At 40.8% G+C, this 19,786-nt stretch overlaps 2 protein-coding genes across 4 annotated transcripts in view; one reads left to right on the top strand and one right to left on the bottom strand.

Moving 5' to 3' along the window:
• The window catches only part of dlg3 (discs, large homolog 3 (Drosophila)), a 39,740-nt gene extending 33,235 nt beyond the window's left edge, over positions 1-6,505 (top strand). For all 3 annotated transcript variants that reach the window (XM_055224564.1, XM_033973831.2, XM_055224565.1), the window contains 10 exons: positions 1,209-1,385; positions 1,669-1,744; positions 2,232-2,331; positions 4,024-4,065; positions 4,145-4,195; positions 4,285-4,386; positions 4,466-4,638; positions 4,772-4,881; positions 4,961-5,052; positions 5,131-6,505. In XM_055224564.1, coding sequence (XP_055080539.1) covers positions 1,209-1,385; positions 1,669-1,744; positions 2,232-2,331; positions 4,024-4,065; positions 4,145-4,195; positions 4,285-4,386; positions 4,466-4,638; positions 4,772-4,881; positions 4,961-5,052; positions 5,131-5,237 — 1,030 coding nt within the window. In that variant the 3' untranslated portion in view covers positions 5,238-6,505. The remainder of the gene's footprint in view (positions 1-1,208; positions 1,386-1,668; positions 1,745-2,231; positions 2,332-4,023; positions 4,066-4,144; positions 4,196-4,284; positions 4,387-4,465; positions 4,639-4,771; positions 4,882-4,960; positions 5,053-5,130) is intronic.
• A 1,499-nt stretch (positions 6,506-8,004) lies between these two features.
• On the bottom strand, positions 8,005-16,773 carry tex11 (testis expressed 11). The gene is made up of 28 exons (XM_033973750.2): positions 16,687-16,773; positions 16,509-16,593; positions 16,357-16,436; positions 16,177-16,257; positions 15,997-16,116; positions 15,801-15,881; positions 15,646-15,731; positions 15,166-15,223; positions 14,997-15,092; positions 14,838-14,919; positions 14,518-14,596; positions 14,291-14,442; positions 14,131-14,216; positions 13,906-14,043; positions 13,742-13,844; positions 13,519-13,643; positions 13,362-13,447; positions 10,682-10,735; positions 10,580-10,620; positions 10,430-10,507; positions 10,279-10,349; positions 9,981-10,094; positions 9,750-9,822; positions 9,524-9,673; positions 9,354-9,462; positions 8,969-9,089; positions 8,289-8,456; positions 8,005-8,225 (listed from the first exon to the last, which is right to left on the bottom strand). The coding sequence occupies exons 4-28, from the start codon at positions 16,255-16,257 to the stop codon at positions 8,157-8,159; spliced, it is 2,421 nt and encodes an 806-aa protein (XP_033829641.2). The 5' UTR covers positions 16,357-16,436; positions 16,509-16,593; positions 16,687-16,773; the 3' UTR covers positions 8,005-8,156.
• Between the last annotated feature and the right edge of the window lie 3,013 nt (positions 16,774-19,786).

Raw genomic sequence — 19,786 nt, 5'->3', positions numbered from 1 at the left:
GCGCTCAATGCCTCAACAGCAGCTTGGAAATAAATCTATGGTTTTTACAGTGTTTTCCAACGTTAACATTATTTCATTATTTGAAGTCAGAATGTGAAATACAAATGCCAGGTTGTCCCAAAACCATGTTTAAAAGCCGATTAAACCCACAGTAATGCATAGTATGTCCAATATGTAAAAAGTCTGCATTACACAAGCAGTGTAATTATAGTAAAATATTCATTTCATTAAATCAAACACTGTATAAAAACATTTATCCACTGTATCTTATTTGTGACTTTTATTCAGTTAAATTTCTGTCCCTATTTTTAAACGACAGCTCAATTTACCATGGCAGCAGTTGCCATGGCATCTCTTACACAATCTCTGATATCTTGATGCTTGTTTCTTATTTTTGTGTGAATCAGAATTGGCAATTGTCCAATCGACACACAATATAGTTAAACTTCTTCATCGAGAGGTTCTTAACCGCAGTAGGGCACAGTGAGCATTCTGGGGAAGGGTGGCAAAGCCCAAGGATGTGGAAAGACCAACCCAACCTGAACCGCCTGAACATCCAAAAGAATTTGTATTCACTCATATCAACTGTGCAGTGTGCATTGTGGAGAGATTATGTGTTACTACATTCCTAGATCAGATCAAGGAGATAATTTCTTTTTAGTTTATTTACTCATTTTACTTTAGATACAAAATACAAGGATAAGTAGATACACTTGAGGATGTTGTTGGAAAAGCTGTTGTATTTGTCCTCTCACCCCATGTCAGGAATGCAGAGGTGTGGAGCCTCTAAGGTTCAGCCATATTTAACACTCCCTTTGAAACACTGACTTTAAACTGGCTGTGGCTTTGCTCAATAACTTGAATAGTTGACTATTGTGGTTGTATAGTAATAACTTTCAATCCTGTTATTTGTGGAGTCTGCAGTGTGTTTAATGCGTTCCTATTACTACTGTGTCAGTGTGCTATTTTTCTATCCGGGATAAAGCAAGTTGTACAGTTGTGCTGCTAGGTCAGCTGACTGAGATCCTGCCAAACAAGTCATTGTGCCTTTTGAAAATTACTCTGATGGTGTCAAATTCAGACAGGTCAACCCAGTGTGCCACAAGTTTGTGATAATGGGAATCATAAATGCCATATCCATTTGAATAATAATTACTGTCAGACATTTTGGCTGTTCTTTGGTACTGATTGTGGAAATGTCCTCCTAGGGCTCTGTTTGACTATGACCGGACGCGGGACAGCTGCTTGCCGAGCCAGGGCCTGAGCTTCTCATACGGTGATATTCTTCACGTCATAAATGCCTCTGATGATGAGTGGTGGCAAGCGAGGCTGGTCACGCCACATGGAGAGAGTGAGCAGATTGGAGTCATTCCTAGTAAAAAAAGGTATTAATTTCTGTTGATCTACATAAATCAGATCAATACAGCAGTGTTTCCCATAGGTTTTGTTGAGACTATGGTGGCACAAATGAGTTTTATTTGTATACATGTCACTTACTACCTATATTTAATCTTAAAGCAGCCATTTCTGACCAGCATATTCACTTTTATAATACAATGAGCAACAATGTATAGTGTATTTGGACTATTTGGGCCGCCATAGCCTCCTGTATTAATGGGAAACGCTTGTATAGTTTAACAGTCTGCTTATAGAACCTTTTTCTTACAGAGTGGAGAAGAAAGAGCGAGCTAGGTTAAAAACGGTTAAGTTCCACGCCAGGACGGGCATGATCGAATCAAACAGGGTAAGTCCTGCGCCTGTGTGTCCCGAGCTTCCTAAAGTGAGTCTGCTGCTGTACTGGGCTTCACTGATGTGGCCTACTTCCTCTGCGTGTGAGAAAGGGGCCAGCACCTGCTCACTGAAGCCCAGAGTATCATATTACTGTATAGATTACACACAAGGCCTATGCAACTCGGGCTCAGTAACCTATACATTAGCTTAATTGATAAGAAATTTCCATTCTCAAATTGTTTTCTGAGACAGCAGTATTTTTTAATTATATTTATGCAATTATCTGGCAGGGTTTTGGAAGATGTTAATTTGTTAAAGCTAATCACCTTTACATTTATATGGCATTCATTTCACCCATGACCTGTCTCATTTCCATTTTTTGATGTGCATTGATTTTGCATGTGTGTCAAGTACCTTCATTGAAATTCATTTTTGTTTTCGCCCTGTTATTGCCCCCTTCCCCAATCTCATCGCCACAACAACCACACTGTGACGAGCAGCCTGTCAAAGTAAAGCGCAAAAAAAGCTTCAACCTCTCACGCAAGTTCCCATTTTACAAGAGCAAGGAGAATATTGTGCAGGAGATGGTGGAGTCTGAACGTGAGTACCCGCTGTGCGACCAAGGCCATGTTGTTCCATCTCTTCCTTCACGCTTCATGTCTGTCTCCGGGCTTCCATCTTTCACTTTTTAGGGTGGTTTGTGTCATGCCACCTTCCTCACCCCTTCTTTTCAGAGAGGATGCTCACATGCTACGAGCTGGCTGCAGTATGTGGGGTTTTCTCTGTCGCTGTCTACCGGAGGAGTGGCTAGTTGCAGTTTGCTTTAATGTACTGGACTCTTTAACACATAATATTGGTTAGGGCTGGGCGATATAGCGATAACATCCATAATGTGACAATATGTTACTCAGCTCATCTGTGATCAAACAAAGGCACTTTTCCCCACTCACTCCTAATGGTCAGAATCCCTATGGCTGAGTGAGTGGCCAGTGGAATTAACCAACCACTGTGAAGTATTTTTAAAGGCATTATAAACATACTGGTTGTACATTAAATGTGTTCAGATCAAAATCATGATCTGGCTCCAAGAAAATGTATTGCCCACCCCTAATGTTGATGTTATGCTTTTAGACCCTGTGTAATTGAATAACAATTGAATAACAGTACATGGCCTGGCAAGCTCCTCACACCACTCCTCTGCCTCTTCCCAGCTCTTAACTAACCTCTTCTTCTTCCTGTCTGCTTTCTTCTCTTGGTCTCTGCTCTCACCTGTCGGGACACCTAGGACTTCCCAGGGTTAAGCGATGACTATTATGGATCAAAGAGTTTGAGTAAGTGTGCAGCTGTACTGTGTCCAGCAGCTGTCCCCAGAATCTACAGATGAGAAAATGATTTGTCACTTCACACACTCGTAGTTTACATAGGCTCCAAACATTAACGCCACTACTTCTGCTGCTAAAGGGGAAGAAATTTAAATTATTGTGACAGTTTTTGCCTCTTGTGTGGATAGGCATAATAATGACAGAACTAAACCAAACATCAGCCATATCATTGTTACAAGACACATTTTGGTATAAAATTCTGAGCTCCATTTAAAGAAAACATATTATGTAAATTTGACTTCCCTGAGCTTTTTTACCAGATAATACTTTGTCTTCATTACCTTAATCACAGTTGTATTTTGAGTGATTCAGCCATATTAGAGTAATCTTACATTGTCTAACATTTGAGGCTTGACTTCTCAGAAAATGCCCATTTGAGCTTAGCCCATATCCCTGCCCACTGTTCTGTACTTACCTGTGATAAAATATATAGCCCTTTTACCAAAATAAAAGCACCGTGAATTTGAATCTGCTGCTTGCACTCTTCTTTTAACAATTCAATATGGCGGTTTACAATTGACATATGCAAGTCACTTTTTTATTTTGTTATTAGTGTATGGCTAAAGATGGGAAAATGGCACAATATGACTTCTTTAGATTACAGCGAGCTTAGAATCACGGCTCAAACACCCTTCAGTGTAGGAGCCTCCATAAGTAACCCCAGGAGCTGCTGATACTTATTATATTCTACTCATTCAAAAATTAGTCACTTCCAACACAGGATGCACTTATTTTCTTATTGCTTACGGCTAAAACCACTTCCCAAATATTGGTGTTGCATGTCTCTAAATACTTCCTTTTTAGGCCTAACTGAGAAAGGCCTTGTTCACTCTTCCTAATTGTAACATGTAATAGAATTTTTACTGTACTCTTTGTTTATTAGACTAATTTATTCTCTAAAACTTTACAGAATGCCTGACCTCAAACACAAGTGACAGTGAAAGCAGTTCGAGTAAGTTACCATGTTTTTTAGTAATAACCATATACGATAAAACACATATTTGACAGCACAGCACTTCTTTCTGTTGCAGAGGGCCAGGAGGACACGATTCTTTCTTATGAACCAGTAATTCGGCAGGAAAGTGAGTATTGTGCTCAGTACTGTGAGAGATTGTTGAATGTATAAACGACTTGAAAGAATGAAATGTCAATGGCTGCCCTTTTGTTTCAGTTCACTACACGAGACCTGTGATCATTTTGGGCCCTATGAAGGACAGAGTAAACGACGATCTTATCTCGGAGTTTCCTCATAAGTTCGGCTCTTGTGTACCTCGTGAGTGGAACCACTGTGAAGCATGGACAATTTCTGACTGCAGGGCTCTTTATAATGCAATGCTTGTTTCCCTTCACAGACACAACTCGTCCAAGAAGGGAGAATGAGATGGATGGGCAGGACTATCACTTTGTGGCCTCAAGGGAGCAGATGGAGAAGGATATTCAGGACAATAAGTTTATTGAGGCAGGACAATTCAATGAGAATCTTTATGGAACAAGCATCTTGTCTGTCAGAACTGTGGCTGAAAGGGTAGGCATCTGTAATCTTATTCATGCACGTGCTTCTACATACGTCAGCACTTTGTAGTCAAATTAAAATGTCTCTTTACAATCGGTTTGTGAGTATTTATGCTACTTCACGGTTTTAAATTTTTTTCTTTTAGGGGAAACACTGCATTTTGGATGTGTCCGGAAACGCTATTAAACGACTGCAGCAAGCACAACTCTATCCGATTGCCATCTTTATTAAACCAAAATCCATTGAAGCTCTAATGTAAGTTCATGGTATTTCATTTGTTCCACTTATATTGTACAAGAGCCGTGCCTGATGTGAATCTAATGCATAATTTCAGGGAAATGAATAAAAGGCAGACGTATGAACAGGCCAATAAAGTCTTCGACAAGGCAGTGAAGCTAGAGCAAGACTTTGGAGAGTATTTCACAGGTTTGTTACACTTTCACACATACGATATCACTTTTCTGTGTCCATGCTGCAAATATGTGAGTGTCTTTGTTTCCTCAGCTATTGTACAGGGTGATTCACTAGAGGAGATCTACAACAAAATCAAGCTAATCATTGAGGAGCAGTCTGGCCCCTACATCTGGATTCCTTCCTCAGAAAAGCTCTGAGCTCCTTGTGGTCCCCTCTGCATCACCGCAGAGCCCCCTTCTTTCCAGAGACCCCATCCGAGCCCCCTCTCGCCTCCTTTTTGCAGATGTTTCATAACAAGTTTTAGTGTCATCATTATGTTAATCTCTAAATGAAAAGAAGTCTTATCACCATTACTGTGACTGTGCACACCCCTGCATGAGTTTCTCAACAAATCCATTCAAGACTGGAAACTCCATTCCAAAGGAATTTGTCAATGAAAACAAAGGGAAAAGGAATAATCCTTTTGTGAACTGGGACTGAGTGAAGACCAGAACGCTTTACTTTGTGTGACATGAGGAATTCAAAAAAGCTGCAGGGTAAAGAAGCAAATTATATTTAGACGGGACTTTGTAAATGTCCATGAAATTACACAAGACCAGAAGTGAAACCCCATAAAGGTGTTTTCTAAAGACTGGATCAATTCAACCCCTGCTGATGGTACTGTGTCAGACGTCATCTTATTGTTTCTAATGAGGTGAACATTTGCAGAGAAACTGATGATCTACAAATCAGCTTGCTGTTTGGTCGTCTGCCGGTTGTCTGTTGAAAGGTGAAAAGGACATCTCGGAAGGTGAATCAAAAGGAAGAAACGTGTTGTTAATCTACATTTATATTATAAAATTACAAGATTTAATGCTAAAATCCTAAAATTTTACTAAATATTAAAAACTACACATTTACACTTCACTAGAGTTGTCAATTTGGAGGGCTGTTAGATTTAATATGGTTTTTTTTTTTGTTTTTTTTCTATGTGGGGTATTTTTGCTTGTGGTTTTTAGCTGCTCTGTGTAAAGGTGGGGGTAGAGAAGTGTAACCGGGCTCTCTGCAAAACACCAAACTGCCTTACATCAAATACAAATTCTGTTTTGTGACTACCTGTTGTCTGTAAAGGGGGCTGTTCATGATTCACAAGGATCTGAGAGGGAGAACTCAGCTGTCCTTGACTTTTATGTTTTTAAACTGCCAATAGGGGCCTGACTTGAGTGCAATAGAATGTGTCCTGTTTGTGGACACATTTTCTTTCCTGTACTAGAATTGGCTTTTTGATTACAATTTCAACAGACTGAGCCTCCTCACTTATGTTATGCAGCAGATCACCCTTTTACACTCTCTGCCTTCCAATAGATTATCTGAATGGTCACATGGTACTGTCCAATCTGCCACAACTTGATGGCCTTAAAACGGGTAGAACAAGACAATAATTGTATTGGATGTTCTAACAAATTAAAGTGTCAATATAACCAGTTTTGTCCCCTGTCCCCTACCAAAACACTAAAGATGGGTTTGATTCAACCACTATACTTTGTCTATCCTATATTTATCAAATATTACTCTGCTGTTTGGGGCGCGGGACCGTTGTGTTGAGCTCTTGGGACTAGAACAGTCTGAAGAGATGAACAGGTATCGGTTGTAATTCTAAGGAGACGTGGAGTTGGACACAGAGGGTTGAACAGGGGGTTAAACTTTTTATTTGGTTGTGTATACGGCTATGTTTATATTATGTTCTCTGTGAGTCCAATTTTAAGACCATAGGTGTCAGTAACAAATGACATATTTTCAGACGTTTCCATCCTCCACTGCAGACTATGGTACTGTATGTTAGTGTTTACATGTAGAACGGCACATCTGAGCCACTGAAGGAGGAGTGCTGTGGATGTTCACCAGAATGGCTTCTTCTTCAGATAAATGAAGAGTGCACTGGAGTTTTGTTATCCTCAGAGCCATCAGGAAGTAGACCTCTGGGGCCCTGCTCGCCCTTCCCCACATCTGTACCTGCAAGCATTTTCTGAACAGGTGGACCTACCTGCCAGACACCACTGCTTAACCAGCTGTCATTACTTGTGTCAAAACTAGAGTTCAGGGAATATTCGAAGGGAACAGAGCCATTATAAACTGCTTGCAGACTGTTTTCAAGGGTGTGGTTGTTGTACAATGTAAATAAGCCCCCAGCAGACCCCCAGCACCTGTGCTTCATGCATGTGTGATTCACACTGGGACAAACATTTATAGACCACAAACGTCAGGTAAGTCAAGTTGAGCTACTCTTGGGAAATAAATTGCATACAAATGTGCTGTATTGTGGCTATTTCTCTTTAAATGCCTTTTGGAAAACTAGTGTGGATCTGGTTCCCTCAAATAAGACCTGTCTACATGTGATTCATTGTGGAACATGTGTGGGTGTGTAGAATAAAAATATATTATAAAGACAAACATCATGCAGGCACATTCCAGGAGCATTGATCAATACAACATTTAGAAGTTCAGCATTGGTCCTCCTTCGTGTTTAGTTAAATACAGCTGACTGTTAATAAATGTGTGTGGTATTTATACCTCAGTCAGCCATGTCAGAGCCCAAAGAAATCTCATTTGACCCTTTGCATTGAGGTCGTGGTATACTTACGAGATAGAATCTGAATGCATATGTGTGTATAACTGATGAAGGTCTATGTGGAGAGAAATGACAACTATACTTTTTATTTTGGGGGTGGGGGGCCTTGTTTGTACTTTGGGTTTTATGTTTCTGTTGAAGCACAGAGGTGCAGTAAGTGCTTGACAACATGAGCCCTTTGATTGTACAGTAGTTTCCTTCCTGTCACCGCAGGTGGTACAGCCTATCGGGACACTCGGCCTCAAGGTCTTCCCTGTCCTACTTATGAGGAAATACAGTCCTGCACATTTTGTTTGGGTTTTATTTTGGGACTTGACAAAAACTTATTTGTTTGAAAATAAAAATATGTGACTCAGTTATCAGAGCTTGATGTCCTTGTCATACTTCTGTTTCTGACTGTAGCTTTTAAATTTACTATTAACTTCAAACCACAAAAAAGTAACTGAAGTCATTGAACTGACAAAAACAATTATCCTTACAAACAAGTGGCCCTATCAATATAATGAACTTAATCCATAATGATACTCTTCTTTGCTTTGTCCAGTCTGTCCAGGATTTCAGTGTAAAGACCAGACATCTGTGGGTGCAAAGAGTCATTTCAGTGTAACGTACTGTCTGTTGGGCCCTATACGTTGTGTACCTGTGTCTGGTAGCTCTCCCTCAGTGAGCGCAGGTGGCACACAAAGCTCATGGCGAGTCCGCACCACTTCTCAGCCTCCAGATACTGAGTCAGGCTGAAGAGCAGGATCCCGGTGTTCCAGGCACGCGTTAGCAACCACAGGATCTCCATTTCGGGAAAGTCATCTGGCTACACAGAAGAACAGGAACACAGTCAAAGGAACATTGATTAGAATTAGCACGGGAAACTGAGCCAACTTGCTGAAAGGGAAGTCTACTGACTTAACACCCGCTACTAATTATAATGCCTTTACAGCACTGCAGTTGTGAATCATGGTACTTCTCAGTCTTTGGTTTGCTCATAACTTTTCACAACTGTTTAATCTCATGCTTTTACTTTGATCCAAAAAAATGACATGCTTTCACTTGTGTCAAAAGGAAATATGAACTGTCTCTACTGCAGGGTAATGTCCCAATAATTTGATGCCTTTTTCGCAGCTGAAACTCAGCGGCAGTGTGACTTGTACAGCACATTAACATTCAAATTGGCAGGAAGGGGGTGGTGAATGGAAGCATCTGCTAATTGAAGTGGGGCTGAAAGCCCATTGATAAAAAGAGCCTGCAGAACAGCGGGCAGGAGTGGAGTGGAAGAGAGGGGGTTAATTATATAGCAGCAGCGGCTTGTGATTGGTGCTGACTCACTGCAGCTGCAATGATGGACAGAGCCTCCTCATAGTAGTCCCACACCTCCTCCAGAACACGGGCCTCTACCTCTAATACACCGTTTGGAAGGGACAGCTTTATCAGGCTGTGAAGACACTTGCTGAGGAGATACATACAGAGACAACAGTACAATCACTATTCATCCAAGAAATAATGTCCTTTTTCCAGTTGCTGCTTTTAAAACCATAGCTGTCCCAGAGCAGACTTCTGCAACCATCTCCAATTATCCAGTTAAAATTACACAATCATACATGCAGTTTGATTGAATGAGGTCTCTCACTAAAGAACACAATTATTTTATACAATGGGATATATGGAATTGAACTGGTGCCTTCTGTACATTGTGAGCTACTGTCATGTGTACCTGCACCGGGATATGTCGATCTGTGGTTGTTTCTTGTGCAGAGAAAGAGCAGCTCTCAAGGCTTTTTTACACAGCGACGGAAAGTGGGCAGGAGATTCCATGGCTAAAGCTTTATGAAATAATATGTTATCTGCATGAACACAAAAATACAACAATGCTTTTTGGTTTACCTGCAATAGTTTCAAGCACTTTGGCCTCAATGTTTTCCTGCTCCAACAATGACTCTAGAACTGTTTCAATTTTAGGGTCATTGAGCTTTGCACGTGCCTCAAACTCGTATAACACCAGCAATGTGTCTGTGGGATCCATTGGAAAGCTTCCTTCAAACATCAACCGTAATCATATTTACATTAGTGTGATAAGTTACACTGACTAAATATACACGTCATTATTTACCAGATGCCTTCAGAGTTTTCCAAACCTCAGAGCAGATCTGAATGAGCTCTAAAGCCTGGCTTAGCGCTTCTGTCTGAAAATCAAAGAATACCTGCTCATCATTGCCATCTAGTGTTCATGTCAGAGTCAAGTACACAGTACTTGGTTGTCACCTTTCCTTTACTGGGGATGGTAAATTTGTGTCTATGCAAAAGGCAAACTAAATAATGCACTTATGACTGATTGACACACCTGGGTAAAATCAGGTGATGTTCTACAGATCTCTAAAGAGGCTGCAGTTGCCATGAGCAGACATGTCTTCTGACCCATGAGAACGGTGCGGTCTGGAGGGCACAGCTGGGATAGCTGGTCATTCATGCATATTGGGGAAAAAGCAAGTATCAAACAAAGAGTGGATTTGTGTAAAAAGAAAAGAGAAAAGAAAACCTTTTCATACATTTGGCAGATCATTGAGAAAAAAAAACCTTTAACCCTTTATCCAGTCTTAAACATCCACCCATGAGGATTTATCATTAATAAGAACACATGCCTGGTAGGAGAGCACAAAGAAGTCCCTCTTCTCATCAGGACTGGCCTCACACTGCAGTGCACAGTTCCATGCTGCACCCAACACACAGATACTTCAGTATTTAAAATACAAGTATGTTCAAGTTAGTTTTTTATGCATAGTTAGTGCATACCAATCTTTCTAAACCAGTTGGCTTCATCAGTATTCTTCTCAATGGTCACATTTGATTGATATGAAAGTTTCTGCAGAGCTACACAGACAATAGTGACACTACCTCGGTGTTGTCTGAGGTCATTTGATGCATTTAGTACCACGCACTTACCCATTTTTAAATACGGTAACAGAAGGTCCAGATTGGCCCCTCTGTGAACAGTGTCAGCAGTCATATCTTAATGAACGTCACTTGATTCTGTTTGTACCTTACCTCAGCTCGTCACCTGGCTTTTCTATTTTGGAAAGCACCAGTCGAATCAAACACCTATAAAAAGATGAATGGAAATAGTGAGGCTGACCTCCTTTCTTTCACCTACTAACTGTGTTATACAGAGACACACTTTCAGAGGAGTGGGGGAATATAGGTCAGTGGATCATGGAGGTGTTTGGGAAACTAAAACAGTGCCTTTGATTTATCAGCATTTTATCCTTTCCTCCTCATAAGACTCTTAAAGAAGATGTATTATGTAAAAATATTTTTAATAGGGTTTTAACTGTTTTAAGTGAGTTCCCTTATCATTAGCTTACTCAGACTTGTATTTCGATTGATTCATACATGTTTGAGTAATCCTTTATTGTTCTGCATTCGAGCTTTGGGATTTTAAGGTTTTGAGGGTTGATAAGGAGTTTCCTACATCTTATCCTCAAGCACAAATCTGTATTTATTTGCAATTATTAAAAAGGCAGGCCCAAGCACATCGTGAGGGTCTGCTGGGAACGTCTGGCGGAGCCCTCTGTCTTCAACTCCCACCTCCGGGAGAGCTTCTCCCTGATCCCGGGGGAGGCTGGGGACATGGACTCTGAGTGGGCCATGTTCTCCACCTCTATTGTCAATGCGGCTGCTCGTAGCTGTGGTCGTAAGGTCTGCGGTGCTTGTCGCGGCGGCAATCCCCGAACCCGGTGGTGGACACCGGAAGTAAGGGATGCCGTCAAGCTGAAGAAGGGGTCCTATCGAGCTCCTGAGGCAGCTGATGAGTTCTGGCGGGCCAAGCGTGCCGCGGCTCGGGCAGTCACAGAGGCAAAAACTGGGGGTTGGGAGGAATTCGGGGAGGCCATGGAGGAGGACTATCGGACGGCCTCAAAGAGATTCTGGCAAACCGCCCGACGCCTCAGGGGGTAAAGCAGTGCTTCACCAACACTGTTTACAGTGCGGGTGGAGAGCTGCTGACCTCGACTGGGGATGTTGTCGGGCGGTGGAAGGAATACTTTGAGGATCTCCTCAATCCCACTGTCATGTTTTCCAAGGAGGAAGCAGAAACTGGGGACCCAGAGGCGGACTCGTCCATCACCCTGGCTGAAGTCACTGAGGTGGTTGGCAGATCCGTCCTGAGTACCTCAAGTCTCTGGATGTTGTGGGGCTGTCTTGGCTGACACGTCTCTGCAACATCGCGTGGCGGTCGGGGACAGTACCACTGGAATGGCAGACCGGGGTGGTGGTCCCTCTGTATAAGAAGGGGGACCGGAGGGTGTGTTCCAATTACAGGGGAATCACACTCCTCAGCCTTCCCAGTAAGGTCTACTCCAGGGTACTGGAGAGGAGAATCCGACCGATAGTCGAACCTCGGATGTTCAGTGTGGTTTTCGTCTCTATACTCTCCATCGGATCCTTGAGGGCTCATGGGAGTTTGCCCAACCAGTCCACATGTGTTTTGTGGATCTGGAGAAGGCATTCGACCGTGTCCCTCGTGGTGTCCTTTCGGGGGTGCTCTGGGAGTATGGGGTCCGGGGCTCTTTGCTAAGGGCTGTCCGGTCCCTGTATGACCGGAGCAGGAGCTGTGTTCGCATTGCCAGCAGTAAGACAGACCTGATCCCGGTGCATGTTGGACTCCGCCAGGGCTGCCCTTTGTCACCGGTTCTGTTCATTATATTTATGGACAGAATTTCTAGGCGCAGCCAGGGGCCGGAGGGGGCCTGGTTTGGGAACCACAGGATTTCATCTCTGCTGTTTGCAGATGATGTTGTCCTGATGGCTTCTTTGAGCCAGGACCTGCAGCAGGCACTGGGGCGGTTTGCAGCCGAGTGTGAAGCGGCTGGGATGAGAATCAGCTCCTCCAAATCCGAGGCCATGGTTCTCCACCGGAAAAAGGTGGTTTGCCCTCTCCGGGTGGGTGGTGAGTCTCTGCCCCAAGTGGAGGAGTTCAAGTATCTTGGGGTCTTGTTTACGAGTGAGGGAAGGATGGAGCGGGAGATTGACAGGCGGATCGGTGCAGCGTCTACAGTGATGCGGTCGCTGTATCGGTCCGTTGTGGTGAAGAAGGAGCTGAGCCGGAAGGCGAAGCTCTCGATTTACCGGTCAATCTACGTTCCTACCCTCACCTATGGTCATGAGCTCTGGGTAATGACCGAAAGGACAAGGTCGCGGATACAAGCGGCTGAAATGGGTTTCCTCCGCAGAGTGGCTGGGCGCACCCTTAGAGATAGGGTGAGGAGCTCGGTCATACGGGAGGAGCTCGGAGTAGAGCCGCTGCTCCTACACGTTGAGAGGAACCAGTTGAGGTGGCTCGGGCATCTGCTCAGGATGCCTCCTGGACGCCTCCCTAGGGAGGTGTTCTGGGCATTTCCCACCGGAAGGAGGCCCTGGGGAAGACCCAGGACACGCTGGAGGGACTATGTCTCTCGGCTGGCCTGGGAACGCCTTGGGGTCCCACCGGAGGAGCTGGAGGACGTGTCCAGGGTGAGGGAAGTCTGGGAGTCCCTGCTTAGACTGTTGCCCCCGCGACCCGGCCCCGGATAAGCGGAAGAAAATGGATGGATGGATATTAAAAAGGACTATATTTTAATATAGTCCTATATATATATATATATATATATATATATATATATATATATATATATATATCTATGTATGTATGTATGTATGTATGTATGTATGTATGTATGTATGTATGTACCTGAGAGCAGCAAGAACCTGGGTATCATCTTTGGAGTTTTCACACAAAGTTTCGAGGGCTTTCATTGCCGTGTCATGTTGTTCATTCTTACAAAAGAAAGCAAATAAAACATATTAGCACTTTTTATTTATTTATTTTTTTAGGTGACAGATCTTACCTCTAAAGCGATCTGAGCTGCGAGACTGAGGAGAGAAGACGAGGCATTGTCTGGCACCAGAAGTTTGTCCTCAGCTATCACAGGATTCTTAGACAGACATCCAATTGCACTAAGAGCCTGAGAAGCTTTAACAATATACAACACATAACTTAGCATAATGTAACAGTTTTAAAGATACACCCGTACTGTGACTATAGTGTGGCACATCCTACACATGAAGTACCTTTCTCAGCATTGTTTTCCTGCATAGCAATCTTGTAGACACTAAAGTGAGTGAAAATACTGTCTGGATCACACCTCTCTGCTTCTCCAACCGCCTCTTTAGCCTGAGAAAAATATATTTTTAATTATGAAATCTAGGGCACATAAAAATACAAAGAGCACTACCTTTTCTAGCTGTTTTAAGTGCAAGAAACAGGAAGCTCTGTTTCTTTGCAGTTTAGCTAAGTTGGCGTCCATTTGCCCTGCTTTAAAGAAACTTAGGGAGTAGTTGTACCATTGCAAAGCTTCAGAAAAATTCTGGGCCTGAAAATAAGTAGAATTATAAGTACACATATAATTTACACAAGATTGTTTATTGTAAAAACACAGCGATTTACACATTACACATACCTCAAAATGCTTCGCTGCTTTATCCCATAACAAAACATGTAGTGTAGAAAGGGCTTGCGGTGTCAGCTGTTTACGTGTATAGTGGCCTACGTGTACATAACAGAAGTGATGAACATTTGACAAAGTTGCTGACCATGATCATAATTAAAATAATAGTTACGAGTGATGACATCCTCAATCTTCTGTTTGCACAGGAGCTCTTTGTTTTTCTGCAGAAGCAACTCAATGTGGAAAACTAGAGCTGTGTCCAGGTCAGGAGAGGACTCAAAATGCTGACACACTTGCCTCAAAAACTCAAAGGCAAGGATCTCTCTAAAAAAACAACGTATTGACCAATGTAATCCATATTCAGAAAAAGCATTATCTTGTGCATTTCCCAGTCATTACCTGCCATCTGATAACAATAATCTGGCAGTGTTTAAACATACATCAAGGGAGACCACCGACTGCAGCATCTCATTAAGTCCTGGAAAGAGCAGCTTGTCACTTAGTGCTACTTCCTGAGCAAATCTATATATTTTTCTGACTTGTAACTAGCAGTAAAAACAAGTGCACATTTGTAGTCAATACAGTCTTATTAATAATTATGAATACAGTTTATGGCTGTAATAACTCAGCCGTCCACAGTGGATTAATACAGTTTAGTCATTTTCTCAAATCCCTTGTTATAATTTTAGTACAGATTAATTGAGTTGTAAATGACTAACCAGCTCTGATGTGATCCTCGGAGGCACCACATCTCTGGAGTATTCTGATTTTTAAGTACAGACCACACTCACTGGCACTTTCCTACCAAATCATATGCAAGGTATAGTTCAGAAAAATGTCAATATGCAGCTTTAAATACTGATACAATTGTAGAAGACCTTATTGGCTAAAGAGACAGTGTTAAGAGCTTTCTCCTTAAATGTTTGACAGTCCCACTCCACATAGACTGTAGCAAGAAGTCTCAAAATCTTAGCCTGTTCTTAAAAATATTCTGTTATTGTTTGCACAAAAAAGAGTAAAAAAAAAAAAAAGAACTAGTGTGATTACCTTGACCTCTGATCCCGGAGAGTAAGCCTCATTCATTTTACCGATGTCATAGCTCTGGCTGTAAACATTATTTGATAGGATAAAATACATGTATAGGCCTGTCACAGTAATTACTATATCGACTTACGGTTCAATACATGACAAATGGAACAATTATTTTTGTGGGTCAGTATTTATTGTGTGCAATAAATCTCTGCATAAGTGGGAAATCTTATTTTCCAACAATGCAATTTGAGCTACAGAAGGATGAATTAATAACTTCTAAGAGTCAGTATGGATGCAAACTAATTACTAAAGTCTTTGTTATTTATTTATTGCAGGTAATTTTAACAATATTGTACATTTAGGATAGTTTCAATATTATAGTTTGTCTATTTTTTTACTTAAGCAATATATCGCACTTCAAAATGTGTCACTGTGACAGGCCTGTAAATGTAATAACCCGACAAACAAATACACTGACAAAAATAAATGAAATACCTTAACCAAAAAGAGCTTTCCTCATACTTTTTCAGCTTGTACATCTCAATGCCAAAGTTATAGCACATCAGTGACAGGTATGAGGTCTGCGTGAAAAACACCAACCACTGAATGCCATTTTTATCCATGAACCTAAAACCAATGTTTTTGTTCACCTTTTCAGGGAGCCGCATAAGCATCTCTCTGCATCGCTTCATGTACACCACAGCATCATAATTATTGCCTTGAGATATAGACTTCAAAGCAAATAAGTTTTATTTAGTTATTCCTTTGTCATTGTTACCAATTTAATGACACATTTTCAGCTGCCAAATATACATGCTGAAGGTGCTGAACACGTGCACAGCTCACCGACTCTGCCTGGTACGAGAGGATGCGGAGCCATTCCTTCTCCACATCACCTTTGGCTGAGTGAACCTCATCATCTCCATCAACTTGAGATACAAGTTGACTATACAATATTTCCAGGCTCTAGATTGTAAAATGTCATAAAAAATACACTTACTCTGTTTAATGTACTGTTATACTTACCTTTACAGCCAATTTTAGAAAGCTGTCTGCCATCTGGGGATTTCTGCAGTCCAGCCAGGTCCTTCCTGTCTTACTAGCCATCTTATAATGGTACAATGGTACAAAAAACAGCCCAAGTAATCAGAAACACATGCTCTCAGTTTTTGGGGGTTTTTTTTTGCTTCAGTTGAGTCTACTGACCAGTATTTGTTTGCGCAGAGTGCCCTCTGTTGGTCTTTCTGGCTCACAGCAATATAGAAGAGTGCAGGCAACATGACGCACTGAGAGAGATTTTTACTTAACAATAATAATAATAATACTTGTACAATGAAGCAAAGCCTCAACAATTCTACCTTTGGCTTTTAAATGTGTGCTGATGTCGTTTCCTACATTTTTGGTCACTGCCCAGTTCCACAGCTGCACAGCACACTCCTCCACCTATAATTTAGGTCAATGTCACAACTCACTAAAACTGTGATCAGGCTTGAAAAAGGGAGAAACAAACCGTATTACTGATAACATGCAGTGTACCTGTGGATCACTGATTTTAGGGAGATTCTGAGAGTTGGATATTTCTGAAAACAGACTCTCAATGGCCTCGTCCTCAGACTGTCGCTTTAGCAGCAGCTTCTCTGCCAGAGCTGGACACATCACAGAAACAACACAAACACCATTTATTCAGCAGGTAATGTGGAATATTAGAGGTTCAAGAAGATAATATTACACCAACACACCAGCTAACAAACGTATTTAACGTGTTTTGTTTTTTGTTTTTTGTTGCTAGTGACACAGTGACATGCTAATCATAACCGCTAAAGAAAAACTGGATAAATCTAAACTTACACAACATGGTGGAGGCAAATGGCTCCATCTTCAGTGTCTGATGTTATTTTACTCGAGGTAGTTTTCACATCTAGCTAGGTACTTATTTATATCTGCATGTGAATCTAAAAAGCCAAAAAAAATTCTAGAAATCAAAGATTTAGGCCATTTAAACACAGAACAAAGCGCGCGAAAGTTAACGCCAGTCACGTGACAAACACCCACCCGCGCACGTGATCTGTCCTTATGTAAACATCATGTAAACATCATGTAAACACCATGTAAACATCATGTAAACATCATGTAAACATCATGTAAACGTGTAAACATCATGTAAACATCATGTAAACATCATGTAAACACCATGTAAACATCATGTAAACGTGTAAACATCATGTAAACATCATGTAAACACCATGTAAACACCATGTAAACATCATGTAAACATCATGTAAACGTGTAAACATCATGTAAACATCATGTAAACATCATGTAAACACCATGTAAACATCATGTAAACATCATGTAAACGTGTAAACATCATGTAAACATCATGTAAACATCATGTAAACATCATGTAAACGTGTAAACATCATGTAAACATCATGTAAACATCATGTAAACATCATGTAAACGTGTAAATATCATGTAAACAAGTAAACATCATGTAAACATCAGGATGGATCAATCCTTTGATTTCCTTTATAAAGGAAAAATATATATTTATATAACTGTACACTGTATTTATACAGCATAAGTCAGTGTAGAGTTCTGCAGCAGCTCATCTGAGACTTGATCATGGCACAGACCATGTGTAATTAGCCTGTTATCAAACACATTTAGGATACTGTTTTCATTTGATTAACATTGTCAAATGTTTCACCTACATCTTTTGCCAGGTTTTTGAGCAGATTATTCTTAAAATAAAACACTCTTAAGCCAACCTTTATGGTGGTGACTTCCAGTAATTGTTGTAATCTTCTGCCCTCCTTGCCCGGGGGGGTCTTCTTTACTTAGCAAACTATTGTACACACAGTAAACACAATGGACACACTAAGCTGCCATTCCCAAGGGCTTTCTCACTCCTCTTCAGTACTAAAGTACTGTATTTAAGCATACATTTTAGGTATCTGTACTTTACTTAACTAGGCTACATTTTAAAGTAGATATTTTTTACTTTTGATTCAATACATCTGAGAGCAGTATCTGTACTTTCTACTCCACAATGTGTTGAACAGGACTGAGAAGTATTTTTTTTGTGTGTGTGTTTTTTTTTAGTCTGATACAAATAAAAGAGCTTGGAAAAAACAATTAATTCAATTGTTTCTGTTGAACAAAATTCAGCACAAATCATTTTCAAAAATCAGTACATTTGAAGTCTTTTTACTCAGAACAGAACAGAATTGAGTACTTTTTCATTCACTGCTCCTCTTGATGTGTTTTTTCCAACAAAAGTTTCAGTTTTTAGTTGAAAACAACACATCTTAGTTCAGTTAAATCTTTAGTCTGAGGCTGCACTTCAGAGAAGAAAACATCAGTGATCCAAAGTCAAGTCTGTGAAGCTTCTAGACCAGTGGATGGTCAACACTGAGGCTGCACTCACACTCACATTCACCACATCAAAACTGAACCTAAACCAGAACGATACCCAAAACTAAACCTAGAGACTAAACAAGTTCACATTAGCACTAAGATGCTCTGAATAACAATGGACTAATAGTGAAGTGCCAAAACAATGTGTGATCCTGATTGAACCTGTAGCGACAATACATTGTTTTAAAATGTTAATGTGCTTTTCTAATATTATTATTTAGACTCTAACAGTCCTTTTGTTTATATTATAGATCATGACAAAACTGAAATCATTTTATTTTTGATAAAACATTGTTGTTTTTCGTTTAATTTTAGGAGCAGCGTGCCTGTGTGACATCTCCACTGTCAGCGGCTCATGCTGGACACTGATGGACCTCATTGGAGGAAAGGTAAAGCAGGATGTTCTCAGTTGGAGTATACTCTACCTCCAGCAGCTGCAGAGCACTTATGGACAAAAGATTATTTACTCTGATATAAAAAGCAGTGTATCCTGTCTCAGTACTAAATATAAAACGCAGTCTATAATAAAAACCTGCTTGTTGTGTGGATCAGAGGTAAAGCCCCAATGGAGAAACGCAGGTCCTCCTTTGAGTCCCATCAGTGCAATTTGTGCAATGGCAAAGCATCATATTTTATGTATTAGTTTTCTAGTATATATTAGTTTCTGCTGCCGTTTTCTATGAAAACAACTGGAAATTTGGAAATTCTGAGGGCATAGATGAATATGTATTTGTCTGTTTTTCATATAAACTGTGTGTGAAGTGTGTCTGGCCTTGGTCCAATGGTCTAATGATGGAATTTAGCTTTGGTTCATGCTTACATGTGCCTCAGTGATAGCTTACAGGCCTATCAAAAAGTCAGATTTTTATATTATATAAAGCTCCCCTCAGTTAGGTTCTGCAGGAGCTGTGGAGCCAATGTTCTTTTGAGTCCACTGTTGTTGTTTTTTGTTTTTGTTTTTTTAGTTTTTCCTTGCCGAGAAGAAGGGTCTAAGGACAGGGGATGTTCTGGGACAATTATCCATTTGCTTGTTTTCTGTTGATTAATTTGCTTGTCTGTTTCTCTTTCATTGTTGATTTTCTAACTTTGGTTAAATCAGTTCTCATGTTCAGCCCTCAGAGGCAACTACTACTGTGATTTTGGGCTATACAAAAATAAATTGAATTACAGTTGAATATATATTTTTTTTTACATAGCCTAATTGATGTGAATTATA

Source organism: Periophthalmus magnuspinnatus, chromosome 10 (genome assembly GCF_009829125.3).
Source record: "Periophthalmus magnuspinnatus isolate fPerMag1 chromosome 10, fPerMag1.2.pri, whole genome shotgun sequence".
Taxonomy (NCBI): Eukaryota; Metazoa; Chordata; class Actinopteri; order Gobiiformes; family Gobiidae; genus Periophthalmus; species Periophthalmus magnuspinnatus.
Note: the sequence above shows the minus strand (reverse complement) of the source record. Positions and strands in the feature narration are given on the sequence as shown.